General features: G+C 37.8%; 1 protein-coding gene across 1 annotated transcript in view; it reads right to left on the minus strand.

The window, feature by feature from the left end:
* LOC140242782 (importin subunit alpha-7-like) overlaps window positions 1-26,203 on the minus strand; it is a 40,524-nt gene that overhangs the window by 13,470 nt on the left and 851 nt on the right. The window contains exons 2-3 of the mRNA XM_072322541.1: window positions 25,536-25,676; window positions 2,865-2,945 (exon numbers count right to left, since the gene is read on the minus strand). Coding sequence (XP_072178642.1) covers window positions 2,865-2,945; window positions 25,536-25,658 — 204 coding nt within the window. The 5' untranslated portion in view covers window positions 25,659-25,676. The remainder of the gene's footprint in view (window positions 1-2,864; window positions 2,946-25,535; window positions 25,677-26,203) is intronic.

A 26,203-nucleotide genomic window follows, 5' to 3' on the forward strand; every position in this document is an offset into this window, starting at 1 on the left:
TGAAGGATCGTTGTTCAATCAATTCCACAGAATATTTCTAGTAAGCACTAGCAGGTGACCAGAGGTGATGACTGTGCTCACTAATGCTGACATGGCCCTAATGCATTTTCAATGACATGAAAGAACATCTACACCATGCAGAGTTTACATGTATCTTCAGTTTATATGTTTGCTCCCATACCCTACACCAGGGCTCGACACAAACGGTGGCCCGGTGGCCCGGGGCCACCAAAAATGCACGTCGGGCCACCAAAATTTCAGAAATGAAGCATTTGGTGGCCTGATCGGGCCACCAAAAAAGGTTAGATGATTGCCTTTGGGCCACCAAAAATAAAAGTTAGTGTGAAGCCCTGCCCTACACAATTGACAATATAAAAGGGAAGCAAAAGGGAAGTGAAGGGGAAAAGTAAACAGGTAAGAAAAAAAAAAGCTTTACTCAGCACAATTTCAACTTAAAGGGGAAGGCTAGTAACTGATCAGTGGGAATCAGTGGAAATGCTGGGAGATGATTGTTCCAATCCTTATGGGATTCATTCAAGAGTTCATTGTATATCTATTGTTGCGTGAAAATGATTTGCTTCAGAACGGTCTAATATTCAAGTAATGTGCAGATTAATGCTCCGTCACTGACCAGGGACGCTAACCTGGAAGCATTAAACTGCACATTACTTGAATATGAGACCATTCTGAAGCAAATCATTTTCACACAACAATAGATATACAATGAACTCTTGAATGAATCCCATAAGGAATGTATGAAAAATCATCTCCCAGCATTTCCACTGATTCCCACTGATCAGTTACTAGCCTTCCCCTTTAAATAGGATGGATGAAATTTCCTAGGGTGGATGAATCACTATCTTGAGAATGATTAATTCTGACATACAAGTGCATTTAATTTCAGAGGTCTATAAACATCAAAGGAATATAAGCATTCATCTGAATAATGTGTCAGAAACAGAACATACATTGTGAGTGATGATGAATAATTTTGTGGTCATCCTGTTAACTTTGCACCTCTCCCGTGATCCACCGAGGGTGTATCTCCCTATCTCTCCCCCCTGAGCTACCCCTCTCTCTTTCTACATATTTCCACCTCAGCGGTTCCTGCCCAAGGGGGGAAGTAGTAGGAGCGGAATGCAATGTGCATCCTGTGTGATTCAGCCCGACACGGGGAAACATTGATCACATTCAAAGCAATCGCTTCCTCGCACTGCATGTGGGGAGGGAAGTGACGTCTGCTTCACATGATATCTATAATGTGCACACAGCCTGGGGCCGTGCAAGCAGTCACGTTGGCTAGCAATCTAACGGCTGTTGCAGCTCAATAATATTCTCTTTTAACAACTTTTTGCTGTTTTTGAGTCACAATCATGATTGATGACTGAGTTGTTTTTCTCAATTCAGTGTGATAATATCCACTGCTCCTGTTTTCCCTTTACAATGCAGCCAAACCTCACGTCTAAAAGCCATTTCACAGTTCGACTTTGCACAAAGAGCTGAAAACAAAAGGTAATTTGCCATGACAGGAAAGTTGGTTTTAAAAATTTAAGATATTAAAGCATCTGTGATGTAATGATTATTCACATAATCCTTAATAGTGCTTTACAGGACATCCATGTGACAGCAACAAAATGTTCATTACAGCCTGGTATTTGGCAAAAATATACTTTGTTACTGCATACAATACTTCTTGACTTTTTGATTGAGAGGCTTCTCTGGTCAACTGGTCTACATTATGTATGCAGATTCATTCTTTGTTTGAACAAAAATTCAATTTACACTGTTGTAGGTTACGTCGGGTAACCTTTTGAATCATGTCTCTTTGTAATGAGTGAAGTGCCTAACCAACTGAGAAAAAAAAAATTCTGAAATGTACACATGAGCCATATTTTACAAAATGGTCTATTAGTGAATGAGATTTCTACATTGTCATGATTCTTTGTTTACTGTGTTTGTTTTTGTTACATTTTCCAAATCACACTCAGTGACTACACTGTACATGTACACATTGTACTACTGAAATCCTTTGAATGGACTATGCCTCTACCTAAATACTTTGTCATTGAAATAGATTATGATATTAAAAAGGAGTAACACTTCATACATCGAAAAACTAAGTTCACTTGCAATTTCAGATATCCCTTCCTAATAAAATATTTAAGCCTTGCATTTCATGAGCATGACATTTTACGAATCCAGACTATAGCCAATATTATAACGTCGCTGGGGTGACAAGACCTTGTATCTACAATTTGGTGAAAATGACTTTTTTGCATTAATGGTCAGATAGTCACTTAAGTGATGTCCTATCTAAATCCTAGCTGTCTTACCCAAAAAATGAAGCCACCACGGTATGTCAAAGGAATGTCTATTCCATTGGATACAGTGCTTTGGCTGCCATGTTTGTTTGCTCTCCTGAACATTTGACATTCTGTAGATACGAGGTCTTGATAAGTGATTATTTTTGCAATGGAGAACCATCCCTTTCTACGAAAGAAGCAAAGTCACCACCACTCCTTCCCCCTCCCCCGTTCACAATACTTTCTATCTGAGTCATCAGAAGCAATATTTTGGCAAGCTCGGAATTTTGTGAATTATCTGATGGCTTAAAAAATAAGCCGACATTTGCACAAAAACCACCTTGACATTTTGATATTCAGTGCATTTGCATGACAAGACATTATCACCTAGAACACAAAGCACATTACACTATTTGAGAGATGAGCATTGCTGTGGAAAAGCATTACAAAAAAAGAACATACAAAGTTACAAACATTTTCAAAACATTACATCAGACCAAGAATAATCAGCTCACAAACATTTTCAAAACATTAGTATGAGAATAAGAATAATCAGCTTACCTGTGAGGAAGTTATGAAGCTCTCCTGAACCGTGATATCGGGAGGTTCCAGAACAACGTCCACATTCCTCCTCTTGAAGAGCTGCAAACAAAAGAAACAAAAACAACAAAGAATGTATCAATATCTCCACATTCTCCAATTCCAATCTCATTGAAGAGACTGTTCTGTATTATTTGAAGGCAATGTCCATTCTATTGCACAGCATGAGTCCATATAGAGCTGGGTAACCTCTGCAGACCAACAAAGCAAACTTGATGCACACAAATGAAAATACACATTCCAAAAGCATAACGTATCATTGGGTCAAAAATTGGGAAATGGTTTGCACACAACATACAAAATAAATAAGATGAAATATTCATATTTTCCAGCAAAATCAATGTTTATTCAATTCATCTGGAACAGAGAAAACAAGGAAAAGTAGAAATTACGCGGTGCGTAAAATATGTCCCCGCCGGAAGTAGCATTTAGTAGCAAAATGTACAATATCGGTAAAAAATCAAGGTCAAAGGTCAAAGAAGTCAAAGGTCAATAATTCTGTGTAGAAGTTTTGAAGCCCTCACCTAGTGCCATCACAAAAAGCAAACGGAATCAAAATCAGGTTTTGATAGAAATGGCGAAGGAGTAGCATTTTGTAGCCAATTTACAATATAGGTCAAAAATCAAGGTCAAAGGTCAAAGAAGTCATAGGCCAAAATTTTGTGTAGAAGTTTTGAAGCCCTCACCTAGTGCCATCACATAAAGAAAACGGAATCGAAATCGGGTTAGAAATGGCAAAGGAGGAGCATTTTGTAGCCAATGTACAATATAGGTCAAAAATCGAGGTCAAAGGTCAAAGAAGTCCAGGGTCAAAATTCTGTGTAGAAGTGTTGAAGCCCTCACCTACAGACTGTAGTGCCATCACATAAAGCAAACGGAAATGAAATTGGGTTAGAAATGGCAAAGGAGTAGCATTTTGTAGCAAAATGTACAAGGCAGGTCAAAAATCAAGGTCAAAGGTCAAAGAAGTCAAAGGTCAAAATTCTGTGTAGAAGTTTTGAAGCCCTCACCTAGTAACATCACATAAAGCACACGGAATCGAAATCGGGTTAGAAATGGCGAAGGAGTAGCATTTTGTAGCAAAATGTACAATATAGGACAAAAATCAAGGTCAAAGGTCAAAGAAGTCAAAGGTCAAAATTCTGTGTAGAAGTTTTGAAGCCCTCACCTAGTGCCATCACATAAAGCAAACGGAATCGAAATCGGGTTAGAAATGGCCAAGGAGTAGCATTTTGTAGCCAATGTACAATATAGGTCAAAAATCAAGGTCAAAGGTCAAAGAAGTCAAAGGTCAAAATTCTGTGTAGAAGTTTTGAAGCCCTCACCTAGTGCCATCACATAAAGCAAACGGAATCGAAATCGGGTTAGAAATGGCGAAGGAGTAGCATTTTGAAGCAAAATGTACAATATAGGTCAAAGGTCAAGGTCAAAGGTCACAACTGAAATTCTGTGTAGAAGTTTCAAAGCTCCCATATAGTGCTATCATACAAAGCAAACAGAATCAAAATTGGCTCATAAATGACAGAGAAGTAGCAAATTGAACATTTTGATCACACACGGACGCACAGACAGACAGACGGACGGACAGACAGACGGACGGACACACGGACACACACACGTACGGAGCCCGTTTCATAGTCCCCTGCTCGAACTCGTTCGGCGGGGACAATAATGCCTCCAGTGCCACTTGGTGGCGGAGGCATAAACTCACTACACATTAAATACATGTATGGTAACATCCTGCATGACAGCTATGCAGATGTGCGTGTATATACAATTGTATGTCACACACACTGAAACATAATGATCCCACTTTCATTCATTCAATGAGCAACAGTGATTTTAGAACAAATAATTCAAGATTACATGCTTACACAGCCTTCAGCAACACATTATATTCAAATCATAATAAGCCCATTCTTCATAATCCCTTTCTGACCTGTGTCCTGGGCAGTAGAACATGACTACAATCACTGCACAACATAAAAACAGCTTCCAAAAGTGTATGAGGGCAGTGATACTACTGTAGTATTGCAACATTTTACACAATGAACCCATGTGCATCATACCTGAGCTGAAAAATTGACCAATCTATTCACAAATCATGATTTTATGCATAAATCTTTGCAATGCCTCTATACAGCAATGCTGAATTCAAAATGCATTAACTACGGTTCTACAAAATGTAGCTCTTTATCAAAATTATGGGTTATCTTAAAGGGGAAGGCTAGTAACTGATCAGTGGGAATCAGTGGAAATGCTGGGAGATGATTGTTCCAATCCTTATGGGATTCATTCAAGAGTTCATTGTATATCTATTGTTGTGTGAAAATGATTTGCTTCAGAACGGTCTCATATTCAAGTAATGTGCAGATTAATGCTCCGTCACTGACCAGGGACGCTAACGTGGAAGCATTAAACTGCACTTTACTTGAATATGAGACCATTCTGAAGCAAATCATTTTCACACAACAATAGATAAACAATGAACTCTTGAATGAATCCCGTAAGGATTGGAACAATCATCTCCCAGCATTTCCGCTGATTCCCACTGATCAGTTACTACTACTAGCCTTCCCCTTTAATGTCATGGTCCTATTACTTCTGAATGTAACCTTTTTAAAGACAAGTGAAAATGCTACTCTTCTGAAATTTTCTCTGATGGCTGAATAAGCAGATCCTTAAATTTTTTTCTCTTGCTTCATTTTGTGATACATCTTTTCAAATTTCACATCTTCCTCACTTCTCTCTCTTAGCTCCATACTTTTCCAACCTTTTTTCTCTTTCCCTGAATTTCCCTAGAATTGTGTGTAGCTTTGTCTCTGATCTCTATGTGGGTACACACGCCCAAAGAATCCCGACTAGAGTTGAATGTTGCCCATGAGCATAAATTTCGATGCATATACTGTATTCACTGATGGGCAAGCAGGCTGTGAAGTTGGGGCACAAAGTGTTACATTTTAGCATAACTCAATACTAAGTATGCTATACATATATTGTTTATAGGCGTTACATTTGTATTGAGACCACACATTTTCCTGGAAATTTTGTGCCATTCAGACTCAATTTTTATGAAGTTATTAAAACAATATGTAACGGTGTCCTGTAGCATCGTGACGTGTCCATGTAGCATCATGATAGTTAAAATCTGGTCCTAAAAGACAAATTAATGCAAATACACTGTAGCTTGACCAAAATTTGATATAATATGCATAATTACTAGATTAGTCAGATAGCTAAATATCTTAACTCTCCTTTCCACAGTTTTACTTTTACAAGAAAATTACTCAATGTGTCACTATGCTACGCGGTGTCCACCAAATGTAACAAAAAAGGACACCGCATAGCAGCGTGATACATTTTGTAATTTTCTTTTAAAATTAAAACTGTGTACAGGAAATTTGAGATATTTAGCTATCTCATTCATATCTTGTAAATGCATATCTTATATTGCATCAAATTTTGGTCAAGCTAATTGCCATAATTTGTCTCTCAGGACCAAATTTTAAAATATCACGATGCTACATGGACACGTCACGATGCTACAGGACACTGTTACATATTGTTTAATAACTTCATCAAAATTGAGTCTGAATGGCACAAAATTTCCAGGAAAATGTGTGGCCTCAATGCAAATGTAAAGCCTAAAAACAATAAATGTATAGCATATGAAATGTATTTTTTAAATATCACGATGCTACATGGACACTGCCCCAACTTCATGGAATTACCCATGTACAATGTACCCGCTGGGCAGCGAATGGAAATCGATTCAAACCAGTGACCATTCTTTCCTCATGCTACTGAGTCTATAAACACATACTGTACATAACAATGTGTGGTGAATGAATTGTTCTGAAATGCACTAGGCACCTTCTCCAACATGGTGAGGCAAGATCAATATTTGGAAACGAAAGAAAGAAAAAAAAAAGGCATTTTGTCATGATATGTTTGTAGCTTAAAAAAACACCTTCACACTCCATTGCAACTGCCAAAATGACTAGGCGTATAATTCTAGTTTCACCACCTCCCACAGTACGCATGACCTTTTCTTCCTCTCATATCTGCCATGTAGCAAGCCATGCGTGTGTTGATGCAGTAATTGTATACATGCCTGATAGGCACAGATACTGCACATCCTTCTGAGCTATCAGGTAAACAGGGAAACTCAAGAAAAGGTCAAAGGTGAAGGAAAGAGCAGGGCTTGGTAAGGCCTTACAGCACAGGCATATTGCAGGAGAGTTGGGCTTTGACATACAGTGTATAAAGTGTACTAGGAAACTATCAAGGTTTCGAAAGAGATTTACATTGTACCATGTTGTGATACAGTTCCTGTGAATCACAGCCAATCACCACTCCAGGTACACAGTACACATAATTAATGCACACAATATGACAAAACAAGGGTTGATAATAAATCATATTTTGTTTCCATATTTTATGTCCAAGCTTTACATCTATACAGATAAATGTAGGCCTACCATATGAAATTGGTACAATTGTAGTTCATACAGCCTTGTAAATTAATTCACTAAAATCACCCTATTTTGTTTTTGGGTTTTTTTAATTGCATGAATAAATACACCCTAATATTGCAAATCCAACACAGCAAACATAAATGAAATTAATTATTTTCTCTGCTTTTGTTTCATTCATGGTAACTATCCCTCCCCCCCCCCCCCACCACCACCACCACCCCGAAAAGTATCATTAGTATGCTCTTAGTTCACCAGCACTATTATGAGGTGCAGCTACGACTGTACAGGGGAGATCTTTGCAGGAGGAAATGACAATGAATCTTCAGTCTGCCCCGATATGAACACCATAATATTTCTTACCAAGTACATGTATACACTAGACAGCTGCACATTGTACAAACATGTAGCACTGTAACAGGGTGGGACATGCCTGAATCTACAATACAGTTTGCCAACCCTACTGTCAACAGACAGGGTGTTATATCTCACTGGCACATGCAGGGACATGTACAACCCAATTCCATATTGTGGTTTGCGTTGTCTATAAAATCCCTTGTGTGATGTGAGTGCCAATTGGCGCAGAAAACCCCATAGCATTGTACACACTGTCCAAAGTCCCTGGCACTGAAAGAGGTAAAAACCCAAAGCATATTTGGGGGAATACCACCCGGATAAAAAAACCTGGAGTGTGCAACTTTATGTTGTGACACACTGTATCTACCAGACTGCAACAAAGCATGGTCTGAATTTGCAAGCACAGGCCACATTTATTCTGACCTGCACACTCCTTTCCATTAAATACAGTATCAGGTTTATGCAAAATACATTAAAACTGGTAAACTGCAAAATACAGTGATTTCCATGAAAGACAATAACTTAATATTTTCTCAACAAGCATAGCTCATATCTTAATTTCTCTTAAAGAATATCATTTTGCAGAAAACTTCTTTTTTTTTTTTACCTGAACCAAGTGGCTGCTGACTTTACATTTGTCATCTCAGTGAGGTTAAAATGCAGAATCTCCTGCATGCTGGAATCCATCTACATTAACTTCAAAGCTTATAAATGTTTTTTCAACCTGCACTTTCTGGTGACCAGCACTTTCTGGTGACCAGCACTCTTGCCAGATCTGCATTTCACACTGGTCTTTAATAGTTGGTCATTTCGAATACATTGTACATCGCATCTGATAAGTTGTCATACGGTACACACTGTAGACTAAAAACTGAAAGTTCAATGTTTAATGATTCCTGATGATAGGTCATACATAAAGGACTGCATCAATATTTTTATTTCCATGAAGAAGTAGATTCTAATAGTTTGTATTTCTTAAAATCAAATCACTCGCATTAACAGTCAGTGGTGTCAGATATATTCACATTCTGGCAAATGTTCTTGTACTGCCTTTTTTCTCTGGTTATAACTTACCGGTATACAAAGGATTCTCTTGAGATACAGAGTAAAGTTCAGTTTTGTATACCTGCTTTCCATTGTCAACACAGTACATCAAAATTCAACAAAGTGTCGGCATAATCATACGAATTATGTGCATCAATATACACTAATAAGTAGTAAAAACGGTTGGAAAAACATAAAAAGTAAAATATAGAGCTATGTCATATTGAAAGAACACAAGGAGAGGAAACGATTTAAATAAAGTTTTGAGAAAATTCAGATTGGCGCAGCAAGGCATTCGTATGCTGATTACCACAGCATGCTAAGGCTGTACACTAGTTCAAGCAGGTGATAGAAATCCAATGAGTTGTCTTAAAAAACGCCAGACCTACCACAGGCAAGTGAAAAGTACAGAGGGGTAAGTGATTCTTCTTCACACTGGCACAGTTACGTAGGAGGTTGGCTCTTTATTAATTCTCTTTTTCTTGCATGCTTTTCTTTGGACAGCAAATTCACTTTTTCAATCATTTCTAGAGTTACATTGAGGAAAAAGAAGAAAGAAAAATCAATCTTTGACCTTCACTAGATTTATCCCCAAAATCACACTTCATTGTATCAAATTTGGGTGAATTTCATGAAGTGTTAGTTTCAAATTTTGATTTGAACTTCTGACCTTTCACCTTACTACCTATCAAAATGTCTAGTTTTTCTCTGTATGATTGCACAAAGATTAAGACAACACAGGGTTTACAGAACTTTACTGACAAGCTATAATCTAGATAACTTTAATGACAATCAAATTGATTTTAAAGGGGATGGCTAGTAACTGATCAGTGGGAATTAGTCTGAGTGCTGGAGGATGATTGTTCCAATCCTTGTGGGATTCATTTAAGAGTACATTATATATCTATTGTTGTGTGAAAATTCTTTGCTTCAGAATGGTCTCGTATTCAAGTAATGTGCAGTTTAATGTTTCCAGGTTAGCGTGCCTGGTCAGTGACGGGGCATTAATCTGCACATTACTTGAATATGAGACCGTCCTGAAGCAAATAATTTTCACACAACAGTAGATATATAATGTACTCTTAAATGAATCCCACAAGGATTGGAACAATCATCCCTCAGCATTCCTACTGATTCCCACTGATCGGTTACTAGCCATCCCCTTTAAGACAAAACTAGCACATCCTTTAAAATAAACAATGTATAATTATTAATTAAAACATGAAATACAACATGCATATGTACAGTGTAACTTCTTTCCATCTACAAAATTTGTAATACCTATTTCCAAATTTATGTGGAATATAAATTGCTCTGCTCTCTACATGTACTGTACAAATGTGGCTACATACGCATGTGTCATTTGCAAATGAATCAATCAGCAAAGCACACAGTCTACATGTATTTTGTTGGGCACGCTGCCACAGAAATTATTTCTTCAACGGTTCAAGGTACACAGTGGTGGTTCAGTATGTATTGACTAAGAGTGACTGATTACATGCTGAGTCAATGTCTACAAACCTACAAAGTATGATATAAAGGATGCAGTGGTTGTGAAGTGACTTCTGCCATTTTTCCCATGATGGAATATTTTCTCACTTTTTAGGTGATCCGAGTATCCTCTCGGATCACCTTCTGTATCTGTACTGATTCTTTGTTTTTCTTCTTCTTTTTCTTTTTTCTCCTCAAAAGTTGTGCAGAGGTTAGCTCAGAAAGTTCTCTTCCTATCAATGTCAAAATTATACCATGTATGTATCATGTCCCAAAGACGACAGCGCAAGTAAAATCATTGTGATCAGTCGACCGTGACGTCACTATGACGTCATTATATGAAAACACATTCTCATTCATATCTCATTAATGGAATGGAATTATTCAATGAAATTTACGTCACATATATTTCAAGACAAGCGCATTCTACTCATATTCTCAAAATTCATATTTATCCTTAAAGCGTGCGCGTACGCGCGCGTTGAAATATTTGTATGCTCAAATCGAGCTCAAAATTTTTTTGCATACGTTTCAGACAATTTGGAGCATTTTTTGAAAAATTGAAAAAATTGGACGGACGCGTACGTGCGCGCACATATACGCACGCACAGCTCTTATGCAATAGAAATTTCCCATTTTTTTACACTTATCGGATGCCTGAGATGTCAAGGAATATTTCTACCAAGTTTCAAGTCAATCCGACTCAATATGACGTCATACGGGCCCGTCAAACTTGAAATTCCGCGCGCGCGTCAATGGCGATATACAGTGCAACTATGCCAAAAAACCGCCAATTTTAAATCCGATTTTACTCGTCAGAATGGACGGTGACCCCCCATTTTCGTTACATATTCTGAAAGCTGATGAGTTGTAAATATCATTTCATGGGTTGGCGATGCTGGAAAAGTGATTTAGGTCAATAGCACAATCAGGGTATGCAATTGTGTAACAGGGCAAAAATGAAAAAACTTGGTGAAAATGCTTTTTTTGTTGTTTGTTGTAGCTGAGTGCTCAAATTTTCATTTCATGTAAAGAAAGAGTCAAAATTTTGCATTAAACTGCGCATAAATTAGCATTTAAATTAGGGGTGTCGAATTACATTGAAATAACTAATATATTGGAAAAATTCATTAAAAAAAAGGAGAATGTTTTTTTCATCTGATATTGCTGTTAGATATTCCTGATAAATATCCCTTTCATTCACCACCAGCACATAGCCATGACATATCACAAAATATGAATGAATTTCATATTTTCACTTCTCAAAATGGATGATCAATTTTGTAGGCATTATTTTTAATTCAAATAAAACCACTTTTACATATTTTATCATATTTCACTTTTGCCAAAGAGTGAAGAGGCGAAACTTTCAGGAATAGGTAACAGACATATAGTGGCCATTATTACAAATTTTTATGAAATTAGGGCTGGTACTTTGGAAGATATTATATTTTTCATCTAAAAAATTATCTGTACAGTTTGACCTTGAATGTGCGCACAGTGTTTGGATCAATTCTCATATTTGTAAACACAGATAGAAGAATGAATGTGAGATTTATGATGACTTGAGTTGATATCCAAGCTGTGACACTCAAACAATGACATATTAAGACAAAATACTATGCTTTTGCTTATGATATCTTTAGAAATTGAACAAGCATTGAAATATGAACACGGAACACTTATCATATGACCTTCATGCAGTATTACATGGGCGTGTATCGGTCTTATTTATGCTCAGCAATTTGTAAAAATATAAAAAAATAAGTTCCTATTGCTCAAATTTGCTAAAATTTTCACACAATAGATTTCTACATATGTACAATTCATGGTTAAAAAAACAAGGATATTCAATAAGGGGAAAAGATTCTTTAAAGTAGTCAAATCAGGATATACCTAACTGAAAGTACTGAAAAACGGCTGCACTTATTTTATTCAGCATTTGAAAATGGCTCAAAACTCAAAACTGGCTGAACATTTATTGGCAAACAGCACACCATATTGTAGTGTGTCTTCAGTACTTTCAGGAAAAGCGAAAAAATAAGCTGTTTCTCCATGTATAGCTGTACAGCATGGGTTAAAAGGTCACAATGTCACAAAAATAAGCCAGCATTACACTCCTACCAGGATGGGACTTCAGACCTTATAACTTTCTCCAGCTGAAAGAACCACTGTTTTTTATTGCATGCAAGCAATGCCAGGAAAAAATCCATTAATTTGATACCAAACACATAGGGGTAGACTTAAAATATGGACCTCAAATCTTGATTTTACGTAAGTTGTAAAACGCTTTTTTTGACGCATTACGTGGGTTTTGGGGGACTTTTTGGTAATTAATCTTTAATAATTAACAGTAAATGAGAAGAAATTAGCTATTGTCTTACCACATGTGATTACTGATGTCTTGGCATGCTGCATGTGAATTTTTAAGTCAGTTGGCGCATTCTTTTAGAAGTTACAATTTTTTAAAGTGAGAAAGTCATGATTGCATACCCTGATTGTGCTTATCACCTTAAAAGATATCAAATCTCTTAATAAAATAAAAGAAGTAAATTTTCAAAATTACGTCATCAAATTTCAAGTTCACTCGAGCGTATCTCACTTATCCTTTGCCAATTTGTACCCAAATTTCAGTATGTTGTAGCTTACTAAATGCTCTTTCATTAATATTATAACAACATTTTGATTAGATGACGGCATCACTTCGTAAAAATGGATTGAAAGTAATCTTGTCAAATTTGACCAGTTTACGTGTTATCTCTATGGAAGTGCAGTTTTTCTGGAAATGAAAATTGACATGACTATCTTTTTCGACCACTAGCTCACTTATGCTTCGGTGAATTTCTCCCAGATTTTAGTATGTTGTAGCTGAGACTTTGGGCTATCTTAAGTGTGCCCTCCATTTTTTCATACGACGTCGGTATTACGTCGAAAAACTTGGTTGAAAATGACACGAGGCTTCGAAGCAGCGTCATTTTGCTTAATACACAGGGCCTATGGAGAATGAAATAGGTCACTGCGTAGCGCATCCGACTCGTAATCCTAAGGTCCCTGGTTCGAGGCTCACCCCTGCCAATATTTTTTCTTATTTTTTAAACTCTTTTTTTCTTCTTTTTCTTTAGTTAATCTTAATCTCCCTTTCCTTACTTTATCTTTTTCTGATTTTTTTATGCTTCTTCTTCAAATTTCTATAAAATAACAATTTTTTCTTTATTTTTCTTTCTTTCTACTACTTTCTGTGCAATAGATGAACAACAACAATGGCTATCAGTCCCATATTTTGCACATGTTTAGTACATGTCACGTACATTATTTCATAATATAACAACTACTTGATCGGACACCATCTTGGGTATGTAAATTAGGGTCAAAGGTCATAAATGTTTCATCCTGTATCTTGGTGAATACATGTCCTATCTTTCCCATATTTTGCACACGCAAAGACCATGTTACAAGAATCATTTCATAAAATAATCACTTTTTGCTTAGACGCCATCTTAGGTGTGCAAAGTGAGGTCAAAGGTCAAATATACTTCATTCTGTATTTCCGTTAGTGTATACGGAATTCGGTACCAAAGATGGCAGGTCTCATTCCCTTTTCTAAATGAGAATCCAAACATCACACAGCCAATGTCCCGTCAACACAGATGAAACCTGTATGGTCATGAATATTTGGATCAGGACTCAAATCATTGATTTTCGAAGAGATCGGATCACCTAATTTGTCAGTCTTGACAAATTCCGAGTCTAGTCTTCTTCTTCTTCTTCTTCTTTATTTCTCTACAAAAGTTGTGTAGAGATTAGCTCAGAGAGTGCATTGCCTATGAATGTCAAACTTATACCATATATGTATCGTGTCCCAAAGACGACAATCGAACTAAAATCAAAGTGATCAGTCGACCGTGACGTCACTATGACGTCATTATATGAAAACACATTCTCAATTATATCTCAATTATGGAATGGAATTTTTCAATGAAATTTACGTCACATATAGTTCAAGTCAACGTGATTCTACTCATGTTTTCAAAATTCATCTATATACTTCAAACGTGCGCGTACGCGCGCGTTGAAATATTTGTATGCTCAAATCGAGCTCAAATTTTTTTTGCACACGTTTCAGACCATTTGGAGCATTTTTTGAAAAATTGAAAAAATCGGACGGACGCGTACGCGCGCGCACATATACGCACGCACAGCTCATATGCAATGAAAATTTCCCGTTTTTTCACTTTGATCGGATGTCTGAAATGTCAAGGAATATTTCTACCAAGTTTCAAGTCAATCCCACTCAAAATGACGTCATACGGGTCCGTCAAAGTTGAAATTCCGCGCGCGCGTCAATGGCGATATACAGTGCAACAATGCCAAAAAACTGCCAATTTTAAATCCGATTTTACTCGTCAGGATGGACGGTGACCCCCCATTTTCTTTACATATTCTGAAAGCTGATGAGTTGTACATGTCATTTCATGGGTTGGCAATGCTGGAAAAATGATGAAAAGATATCAAATTTCTTAATAAATCAAAACAAGTAAATTTTCAAAATGACGTCATCAAATTTCAAGTTTACTCGAGCGTATCTCACTTATCCTTAGTCAATTTTCACCCAGATTTCAGTATGCTGTAGCTTATTTAATACTCTATCAGTTATGTAATAACACAATTTTGATTGAATGACAGCATGACCTCATAAAAATGAATTGAAAGTAACCCTGTCGAATTTGACCAGTTTACGTGTTATCTCTATGGGAGTGCAGTTTTTCTGGAAATGAAAATTGACATGACTGTCTTTTTCGAGCACTAGCTCACTTATGCTTCGGTGAATTTCTCCCAGATTTTAATATGTTGTAGCTGAGACTTTGGGCTATCGTTAGTGTGCATTTTGTTTTTTCATACGATGTCGGGATCACGTCAATAAACGTGGTTGAAATTAAAGCTTATATTCGTTGTATTGAAATATTTCTTTCTTTCTGCAACTTTCTTTGCAATAACTCAAGAAAAACATACCCTATCAACACCATATTTTGTACATGCTTAGTTCATGTCACGTTCATTATTTCATAAAATAACAACTACTTGATCCGATGCCATCTTGGTTATGTAAAGTAGGGTCAAAGGTCATAAATGTTTCATCCTGTATCTTGGTGAATACATGTCCTATCTTTCCCATATTTTGCACACGTAAAGACCATGTGACAAGGATCATATCACAAAATAACCACTTTTTGCTCAGATGACATCTTGTCTTTGCAAAGTGGGGTCAAAGGTCATATGTACTTCTTTCTTTATCGTCATTATGACGTGTTATCTCTATGGGAGGGAATTTTTCTAGATGTGAAAATTGACATGATTGTCTTTATCGAGCACTAGCTCACTCACCCTTCGATGAATTTCTCCCAGATTTTAATACGTTGTAGCTGAGACTTTGCGCTATCGTAATGTGTCCTCCGTTTTTTCATACGACGTCAAAAGCACGTCGAAAAACTCGGCTTAAGTAATCAAAGCTTAGCTTCATTAGGTGATCCGAGTATCCGCTCGGATCACCTTCTGTATCTGTACTGATTCTTTGTTTTTAGGTGATCCGAGAATCCTCTCGGATCACCTTCTGTATCTGTACGGATTCTTTGTTGGTTCTTCTTCTTCTTCTTCTTCTTCTTTATTTCTGGACAAAATTTGTGTAGAGGTTAGCTCAGAAAGTCCTCTTCCTATCAATTTCAAAATTATACCATATATGTATCATGTCCCAAAGACGACAGATCTAATGTATAATAGTGATCAGTCGACCGTGACGTCACTGTGACGTCATTATATGAAAACACATTCTCAATCATATCTCACTAATGGAATAGAGTTTTTCAATGAAATTTACGTCACATATATTTCAAGTTATGCGCATTCTACTCATATTCTCAAAATTCATATTTTCTCTTAAAACGTGCGCGTACGCGCGCGTTGAAATATTTGTATGCTCAAATCGAGCTCAAATTTTTTTTGCACACGTTTCAGACCATTTGCAGCATTTTTTGAAAAATTGAAAAAATTGGACGGACGCGTACGCGCGCGCACATATACGCACGTACAGCTCATATGCAACAGAAATTTCCCGATTTTTTACATTTATCGGATGTCTGAAAAGTCAAGGAACATTTCTAGCAAGTTTCAAGTCAAGCCGACTCAATATGACGTCATACGGGACTGTCAAAGTTGAAATTCCGCGCGCGCGTCAATGGCGATATACAGTACAACAATGCCCAAAAACCGCCAATTTTAAATCCGATTTTACTCGTCAGGATGGACGGTGACCCCCCATTTTCTTTACATATTCTGAAAGCTGATGAGTTGTACATGTCAGTTTATGGGTTGGCGATACTGAAAAAGTGATTAAAAGATATCAAATTTCTTAATAAAGTAAAAAAAGTAAATTTTCAAAATGACGTCATCAATTTTCAAGTTTACTTGGGCGTATCTCACTTATCCTCTGCCAATTTTCACTCAGATTTCAGTATGTTGTAGCTTATTAAATGTTCTTTCATTAATGTAATAACAACATTTTGATTGGATGGCGGCATCACCTCGTAAAAATGGATTAAAAGTAATCTTGTCAAATTTGACCAGTTTACGTGTTATCTCTATGGGAGAGCAGTTTTTCTGGCAGTGAAAATTGACATGACTATCTTTTTCGAGCATTAGCTCACTTATGCTTCGGTGAATTTTTCCCAGATTTTAGTATGTTGTAGCTGAGACTTTGGGCTATCGTAAGTGTGCCCTCCATTTTTTCATACGAGGCCGGCATCACGTCGAAAAACTTGGTTGAAAATGGCACGTGGCTTCGATGCAGCGTCATTTTGCTTAATACACAGGGCCTATGGAGCATGAAATAGGTCATTGCATAGCGCATCCGACTCGTAATCCTAAGGTCCCTGGTTCGAGCCTCACCCTTGCCAATATTTTTTTATTTTTTTTCCAAACTCTTTTTTCTTCTTTTTCTTTATTTAGTCTTAATCTCCCTTCCTAACTTTATCTTTTTCTGATTTTTTAATGCTTCTCCTTCAAATTTCTATTAAATAACATAATTTTTTCTTTATTTTTCTTTCTTTCTACTACATTCTGTGCAATAGATGAAGAACAACAATGGTTATCAATCCCATATTTTGCACATGTTTAGTTCATGTCACGTACATTATTTCATAAAATAACAACTTCTTGATCGGACACCATCTTGGGTATGTAAATTAGGGTCAAAGGTCATAAATGTTTCATCCTGTATCTTGGTGAATACATGTCCTATCTTTACCATATTTTGCACACGTAAAGACCATGTTACAAGGATCATTTCACAAAATAACCACTTTTTGCTCAGATGCCATCTTGGCTGTGCAAAGTGGGGTCAAAGGTCATATGTACTTCTTCCTGTATCTTCGTTATGACGTGTTATCTGTATGGGAGGGAATTTTTCTAGATGTGAAAATTGACATGATTGTCTTTATCGACGACTAGCTCACTTACCCTTCTGTGAATTTCTTCCAGATTTTAGTATGTTGTAGCCAATTTAATACTCTTTAAGTTTTGTTCATCAAAATTTTAATCGGATGATGTCTTCACCTCGTGAAAATAGATATAATGTAACCTTGTCAAATTTAACCAGCTTACGTGTTATCTCTATGGGAGGGAATTTTTCTGGAAATGAAAATTGACATGACGGTCTTTATTGAGCACTAGTTCACTTACTCTTTGGTGAATTTCTACCAGATTTTAATATGTTGTAGCTGAGACTTTGGGCTATCGTCACTGTTTCAACAATTTTTCATAAGATGCCGAGATCACATCAAAAAACTTGGTTGAAATCAAACTTATCTTCGATGTATTGAGATATTTCTTTCTTTCTGCAACTTTCTTTGCAATAAGTCAAGAAAATCAGCCCCTATCACGCCCATATTTTGCACATGTTTAGTTCATGTCACGTACATTATTTCATAAAAAAACAACTACTTGATCAGACACCATCTTGGGTATGTAAATTAGGGTCAAAGGTCATAAATGTTTCAACCTGTATCTTGGTGAATACATGTCCTATCTTTCCCATATTTTCCACACGCAAAGACCATGTTACAAGAATCATTTCACAAAATAACCACTTTTTGCTCAGATGCCATCTTGGCTGTGCAAAGTTGGGTCAATGGTCAAATATACTTCATTCTGTATCTTCGTTATAGTGTATACCGAATTTGGTACCAAAGATGGCAGACCTGACTCTCTTTTCTAAATGGCAATCCAAACATTACACGGCCAATGTCTCTAAACACAGATGAAACCTATATGGTCATGCCTATTGCGATCAGGACTCGAATCATCGATTAAAACAAATCGGATCACCTAATTTGTCAGTCTTGACAAATTCCAAGTCTAGTTTTTTTTTTTTTTTTTTTGGGGGGGGGGTTCTCCTCTCTCCCTGCTCCTCAGCCTTTCTCATCTCTCCCTTGTTCCAGAAAAGTGAACCTGTCCATTTAAGTCGGACGATCGTCACCCCCAATGGTACGTTACTGTGTAACTCTTCCGAATGACCGAAGTTTGTGCATGCACTTGCGCAATGCCAGACTGCAGTGCTATCCATAAACGTGTGGGACAGTGCTGCCACTGAGACGCGCGTGTGTGTGTGTGTGTGTGTACGCATCATACACAAACATTGTGACCGCGAGCTGCGGTGATTGGAGGAGAGAGGCCAGAAGACGCGTGGCTCTTTTGGCCTCTCTTCATGCGCATGCGCACTGTGGGTGTGCGTCCATTCGGCACAGATCGGAAGTTCTCGTGGCTTGGACAGCCATTTTGGGTCTGGTGATTTAGACTCCAGTGTGTGTTCGCTGACCCATTGAGCCAGCACTATTCTCATTCGGTGTCACAACATTTGATACAGAATGGGGGGGAGGCAGCGTGTTGCGTTCGTCTCCGTGCCGCACAAACCACTCGCCAAAGTTGTAAGGATTTAAGAGCTTCAATGCCACAAAAGTCAATATGGTATTCATATATTATGTAGGTAGAATTCTTCCTGTGAATGAGGCCCCAACACTTGATTTGTGACGTACAGCGTGCAGGTACAGCCCTCTATAATAATGATCAATTTCAATTCCCTTGCCATTTCCATGATCTGTTCAGCTTTAAAACTGCAGGCATTACAAAACAAAGGACCTCCATGACCAGTGTGTCTCCACTGTTTAAAGGTGTTTACATGTATGCCCGAGTGCTGCACATTATGACTGTACTAGTATACTACCGGTACACTTCATAATACAAACAACCTAAAAATAGAGAATTTATAATGCAATGATCAGCATATAAGCCAGTTCGTAGTTCCACTTTGCGCATGAGCAGAAAAAGGTCATTTGTACCAAGAGGCAAGTTGGTTTTTAAATTCACTGAGATAAGCATCTGTCATACAATGATTATTCATGCATCCTTGTAAATGTTGCTTGCCAGTACATCCACCTGACAGCAAACCTGGTATTTGGCAATAAGAATAAAACAGTTTGTTAATGCATTCAATGCAAAACAATGAAATGGATGCTTCCGCGACGGTTGATTGACAGACCATTCTGGTCACCTGGTCTACGCAAGTTCATTCATTGTTTGAACACGAATTCCATGAATTATTACGTCGGGCAAGCTTACCGGTACCCATAATGTCTCTTCAAAAACGATTGAAGTGCCTAACCAACTGAGAAAAAAGAAAGGTCATTTGTACCAACGTGCCCATGAGCTAATTACGAACTGGCTTATTCCTCTTTTGAAAAGGGAAGGAAACCAGTGAGGAGGGAACAGCACGATGAGTAATCATAATAATAACAAGGATAGAGGTTCCTTGGATTCAGATTTGTTGTTATTAACACACTATAAAAACTGCTTCAATCACAAAACATTGCCTTTTTCTGACATGGAACTGGTTATGATCATCCCATTCATATTCCATGCATGATGTACTTCACACTCAGCTTTTATGAGTTTATTCAGCCATTGCATGTAACATTTACTGTTCTTTCTTAAAGGCATAATTTACCATTTGCAGATGAAACAAAAACCCAGCATTAGTGCTTTAAAATACTTCTAAAATGTGAGTTAGGGATAGAAACAACCACTGTGAAAATTTGAATCAGCAAAATTGATGTTAAAGGGGATGGCTAGTAACTAATCAGTGGGAATGCTGGGGGATGATTGTTCGAATTCTTGTGGGATTCATAATTAAGAGTACATTATTATACAAATAGTGAATGGTCACAAGTGCAATGGTACAAGATTTTGCACGAGGTGAAAGATACAGTAGAGGAGCTCTATTCAACGAGGCGAAGCCGAGTTGAATAGTGCGCCTCATCTTTCACCGAGTGCGAAATCTGGTTCCATTGCACGAGTAAAGACCATACACTATTTGTTTTATACAACACCTCGAACGTCAACAGATTTGGTACTCACAGATTCTTGAATTTGACACAAAAATGGCAACCATTTTCCGTGAAAGACAAATGAGTAGCCTCACAGTCGCAGTCACTATGTGTGTACAATTGTACATGTGTACGTATGTATGCGAAATGAAGTTGTTTACAAAAATGAGTGGCAAAAGTATGCGCTTGTAAGCGCGCTTGTAATTGTTGAGTGCGCGCGGCACATGTTTGTTTATTGTGACATCAAAGCGTGTGCAATGGAACGTTTTGGTCAAACCAAAATTGCACTGCTGAGACTAACAGCCAGAGTACACATGCAATGGAACATTTCACTAAATGTCACGTGATGGACAATCGACCAATCCGATAGCTACATTCTAAATAGGTGTTGTATAAATATCTATTGTTGTGTGAAAATTATTTGCTTCAGAACAGTCTCATATTCAAGTAATGTGCAGTTTAATGCCCCGTTACTGTACAGGCATGCTAACCTCGAAACACTAAACTGCACATTACTTGAATATGAGACCACTCTGAAGCAAATAATTTTCAATCACACAACAATAGATACATAATGTTTTCTTTGAATCCCACAAGAATAGACCGGTTTACTAATGATATGCATAATGACGTCAACCCCATGCGACCCTAGTGATTGTAACTAAGTCGGGCAAGCGAAATAAGCGCGGACGCGCGCACCACACTGTTTTTTGCATTCACGCGGGGGTACGCGTGTATTGTCTACGATCATTACTCGCTGCGGATAATCGACAACTTTTGTTTGCTATAATCTTGCTTTGAGATGGCGTCAGCTTCAAGTTCTAGCCAAAGTTCGAGCAAGCCATGGAAGAATTGGACAGTTAAGGATTTAACTGAGTATTTTAGGGATATAGGTGTGAGCACAAGCGGCTACAACAAGGAGAAACTCATCAAACTAGTGCAACTGCCGTAGCCGATTTGGATTTGCCCATCGATCCCGACCTCTCCCGGGCGGACACCGGCCGGTCACTGCAGGAGAAGCTCGCTCTGGTAGGCTGCTCGTTCTCCGATCCTAACAAGCTCGCTGGGTTTACATCCAACTTCTAGAGTATTCCAGATTTTGGACTCTTTGACGTGTTCAACTACCTGATCATCAATCGGACTGACTATGACTGGAAAAGCTAAAGGGATACAAGTCATTTGAGGACTACTGTCTTTTCGCGGATGGGAGTGTTTCAAGCCTGCAGTTCAATGAGGTTTCGGACACGAGCCCTTTTCATGTTTTCCTTAGTGAGGTTAGGCCGACCGGACATACCTCAACAAACCAACGTACCAGACCTGGGTCGTGATGAATAAGTCAACAGGGGAAATAAATGTTGCCTAGCTACTGCGAATGTCAGGGAGGTCAGGTCTATCATTGTTTTTGTTTTTAATTTTAACCGTTAGGTCTACGTCTAGATCTACTCTAGATCTAGTCTATATAGGGTTAGGCCCCCTAACTGTTATTGTTAATACAGTAGAAAGATAGGTCAAAATCGTCATTCTATTTCATGCAGTCTAATCAGTCTGAGTCTAACTTTAAAAAAAAAATCCTTGGAAACATATCGATATGAGAGATTCGTTGTCTAGTTTAGATTTCACAATCAATCATAATGCTTAAAATCATTGAAGTTTGAAGTGATGCGGTCATACTGTTGTATGTTCTGTAGCAGCAGTGTTTTCCACCCATTTTCAGAACTACTGAAGACAAAATCGAAGCCAAAATTCAATAAAATCGAAACTATAGTCCAAATTGCATTTGATCACAGAAGAATTTTCCCTCATCTAAGGTTGGGAATTGATTTAGAGCCACACGAAATGCCAGGAGGTAAAGTCGAAGTTGATGCATTGCACACATGTACACAACATACACGTAAGTCTACATGTGGGGACGTGTCGGGGACGGCTGCAGCAGCCGACGTTGCAGGCTCGCATCCTTTGTTTGCCCGAGGTTGCGGCAGTGTGCAAAATTAAAGATCTGTGCATACATTAGTAAACCGGCCTATTGGAACAATCATCCCCCAGCATTCCCACTGATTCCCACTGATCAGTTACTAGCCCACATTTGCAAACCCACGAAAATCAAAACTGCATAAAACAGGTCCAATATGACTTCAAGTACAAGTTATAACATTAACATACCTCACCTGTTGCTCTTTGTCTATACCATTCGATAAAAGAGAGAAAATCATCGTTTTAAAATCAATTTTCAGACCGGGTCAACCCGACCCAAAATCGAATTACGAGCGCGGGCTAGCTACGTACTAAGTGCGACCAGCCCCAACGTGCAGCGTTGGGGCTGTGCCGTTTTCGCATTCAGATCGAGGAGTTGTACAAAACGGGTGCCGTTTCGGCGCTATATTTCCTTAATTTTTCAACAAAAACTACTAGGAATACTTACATGGGTCGATTAAACCTAAATGATTAATTTCGGCGACTGTTTAATGCATTTCATTGCTTATGATGCAGAAAATGTTGTCTTATAACGCGAATATCTTCAGCTCACCGATGCTCACTGAAACTCACAATCACTTGCACAGGCGCACAGCATGCATGCAGTGCAGTGCATTGAGAGCATGCGTAATGCGTACTAATGGATATAGCAGCAAGTCTCTCCACTGTTGCACTAGGGCAGGCCGCTTATTACTCCTAAAAGAATGTAGAAAATTTTGCAGTTTCTAGATAAATGGGTGAGAAAAACCAAGTCGAAAAGGTAATGTATTAATTGTCACTGTGTTCATGATAGAAATTTAGCCGTGCTTTATTTGTGAAGTCGCCGTGAATGTGGCAGTGATTTTTGCTCCCGCTCAGCTGCGAGGTAGCCGCCAGGACCGGGGGTAGCTACAATTGTACGAATACGTACATGTAACTTACACATGTATCGCATGCAAGTAGTACGTACTGTACGTGGACCGGAGCTAGCGAGCGTTATACGCATGCATACGGTGCATTTTCATTTATGTTTATGAAAGTAATAGACTAATTGGAACGAAATTTTGCACAGGTGTTACTGCAATCATACCCAAACTCTAGGCTAACTATGAGACCAATTGCTGCCGGTTTACAAATGTGGGCTAGTACCTTTAAGTCATTGTTAAATATACAAATTGTGAACAATAGCTACAATGCAAATGTTTCCAGACTAAACTGTCTACAGTTACGGTTTATTGAGAAAAATACTAAAATCTTATAATTTACGCTTTATTGCAAAAATTTTATTTGGGAGGGTGTTTTGTGGTAAAATACACACATTGTGGTATGCATGAAAGGCAATATCTTGAACACTTTTCAAATCACTGCTCCCAAAGGTAAACTGGACCTTAAATTGTCCCGAGTCATTTCAGTGTGTTATGTATTGTATTGTATTGTATTGTGTTGTATTGTATTGCATTGCATTGCATTGCATTGCATTGTATTCTATTCTATTCTATTCTAATTCATTTCTATTGTAAAATGAGGAATGAATGTTCGCCTGCATTTTGAGTTTGCGAATTTTGCAAGCGGCAACATTCGCGAAATTAAAATGCACTTGAAAGTTCTTACCTACACAATATGCAATGGGTGCCAGTGGTAAGTCGCGAAAATTTCATGCTGCGAGAAAGGCCGTCGGCTCCAATTCGCGAAATTTTCATGCCGTGAGTATATCATGTTTTCATACAGAATATTCTATTCTGTTCTATTCTATTGTGTCTGTACTGATATACTACACTTCTTTTTGGTTGAATGAATAATAATATAATGACTTAAAGACTTTGAACTACAGAAACATGAGGGTCATGCATTCATGTCATGAGCCTTTCTGACTGCTGCACATTTTGGATGAAGGCATTGGTTACCTGTATGAAATACTCAAGTTCCTGTACAAAAGGTATTGTCCAGTGAAAAGAACAATGCATGTATAACAAATGTCCAACATGTACCAGTATCAGCATCAAGAATCCCACTCACCACTCAGCTGTTTACATTATGTACAAGTCTGCTTTTTAACAGCACAACAAACCGAAAATCCATAAGGACAAGGTCAGATGCACAGAAACAGTCCAGTTCTCTGGACTATCAGAGTAAATCATTTTTTATTCATGGTAAATCCTTGAGCTTCATGTGATCCTTGCACAGATGAATGCATGCAGTACATGAATGTGGACAAGTGTATGTGTGCATGTATGTGTGTGTGTTTATAGTGAGTATGCTTGTTTTGTTGGTTACCCACTTTGTTCTATTTTCTTATAAATACAAAATGCAGATTCCAGTACAAAACTTTGGTGTGTCCTTCAGAAACACATAATATCAAATAGCCTGTATGAGGTCACGTGTTATGAATGTTTCCTCATCATTCAAAAAAATAAATAGATGAATACATAAAGACAGACAAATACAAACAATCAAATAACCAATGATTAAAACAAACAAATTCTAAGAAGTGGCTTTCCAGAAGATTTCTGAGTGTGCTTATCATATCACTCAACACACATGAAGCCAGTTTATAATATTCACATTTATTTTCCCCTGAAGGTATACAACGTAGGTTTTCACTTCATATGTTTCTACAACAACAATGCATTTGAAAAGAATCATTTGCACACTAGTGCACTACTTCAGTAGCTATAAGTCATTCTGGTGATCAGGAAGAACTTTTTCTTTTTTTAATGAAACGACTTATCCACAAAATTTGGCTACCGTCAATTGGAGTGTTCACTTTGTATTCACTTTTCAGCATCAAAATCTGTCATCCCACACTCATTGTTTTCCAGACAACCTAACTGTTTTCAATCAGGGCCATTTTCATCTCGGCCACGACAACAAAAAAAATCTCTCACCTGTTCTTCCCTCTTCTGTTTCCTCAGCTGGATCCCAACTTCTTCCCTTCTCCTCCTCAGCTCCTCCGAGTCTAGAGCCTTGTTCTTGAATAACCTGAAGTGTTCTTTGTTTGAGCTAGCCATGGTTTGTGTTCTTCTATTCTGGAGTAAGGTAAATCATGGAGCAAAAAATGAGACACACATAAATAAATGAATGAATTATTGAAGTAAAAGATAGAATGGCAAGTGAGACCATAGAAAATGCATTTAGCTTTGATACTTGGGAAGGTCACACAACAGAAATTAACATTTTTAATTTCGGGGGGGGGGGGCATTAAAGTAAGAGAAGGACTCTACTTACAATGTATTGGCACAACATAATCACAAAACAATTAAACAAGCATCTAAGGTTCTGATTATAATGATAGTAATAGCCATAATGATATATGAAGTAAAATATCCTGTTTGCTGCAGGCTTTGTACAGGGTGCCTATATACATAATTTGTATGCGGTAGGGACCATTTCATTTATTGATGAAAAGGCCCAATCAGGTGCCACTTCTCATAACACTTGCGAGTATAAACTCCTGCTTGTGTTCTAAAGCTAATAGACCTTAAAAGTGGGACTAAGCACACATGATGTTCCTTAGCTGTTTTGATGAATGAAAGTGCCTGAGGAAAAAAAGGCA

This window comes from Diadema setosum, chromosome 19, assembly GCF_964275005.1.
Source record: "Diadema setosum chromosome 19, eeDiaSeto1, whole genome shotgun sequence".
Lineage (NCBI taxonomy): Eukaryota > Metazoa > Echinodermata > Echinoidea > Diadematoida > Diadematidae > Diadema > Diadema setosum.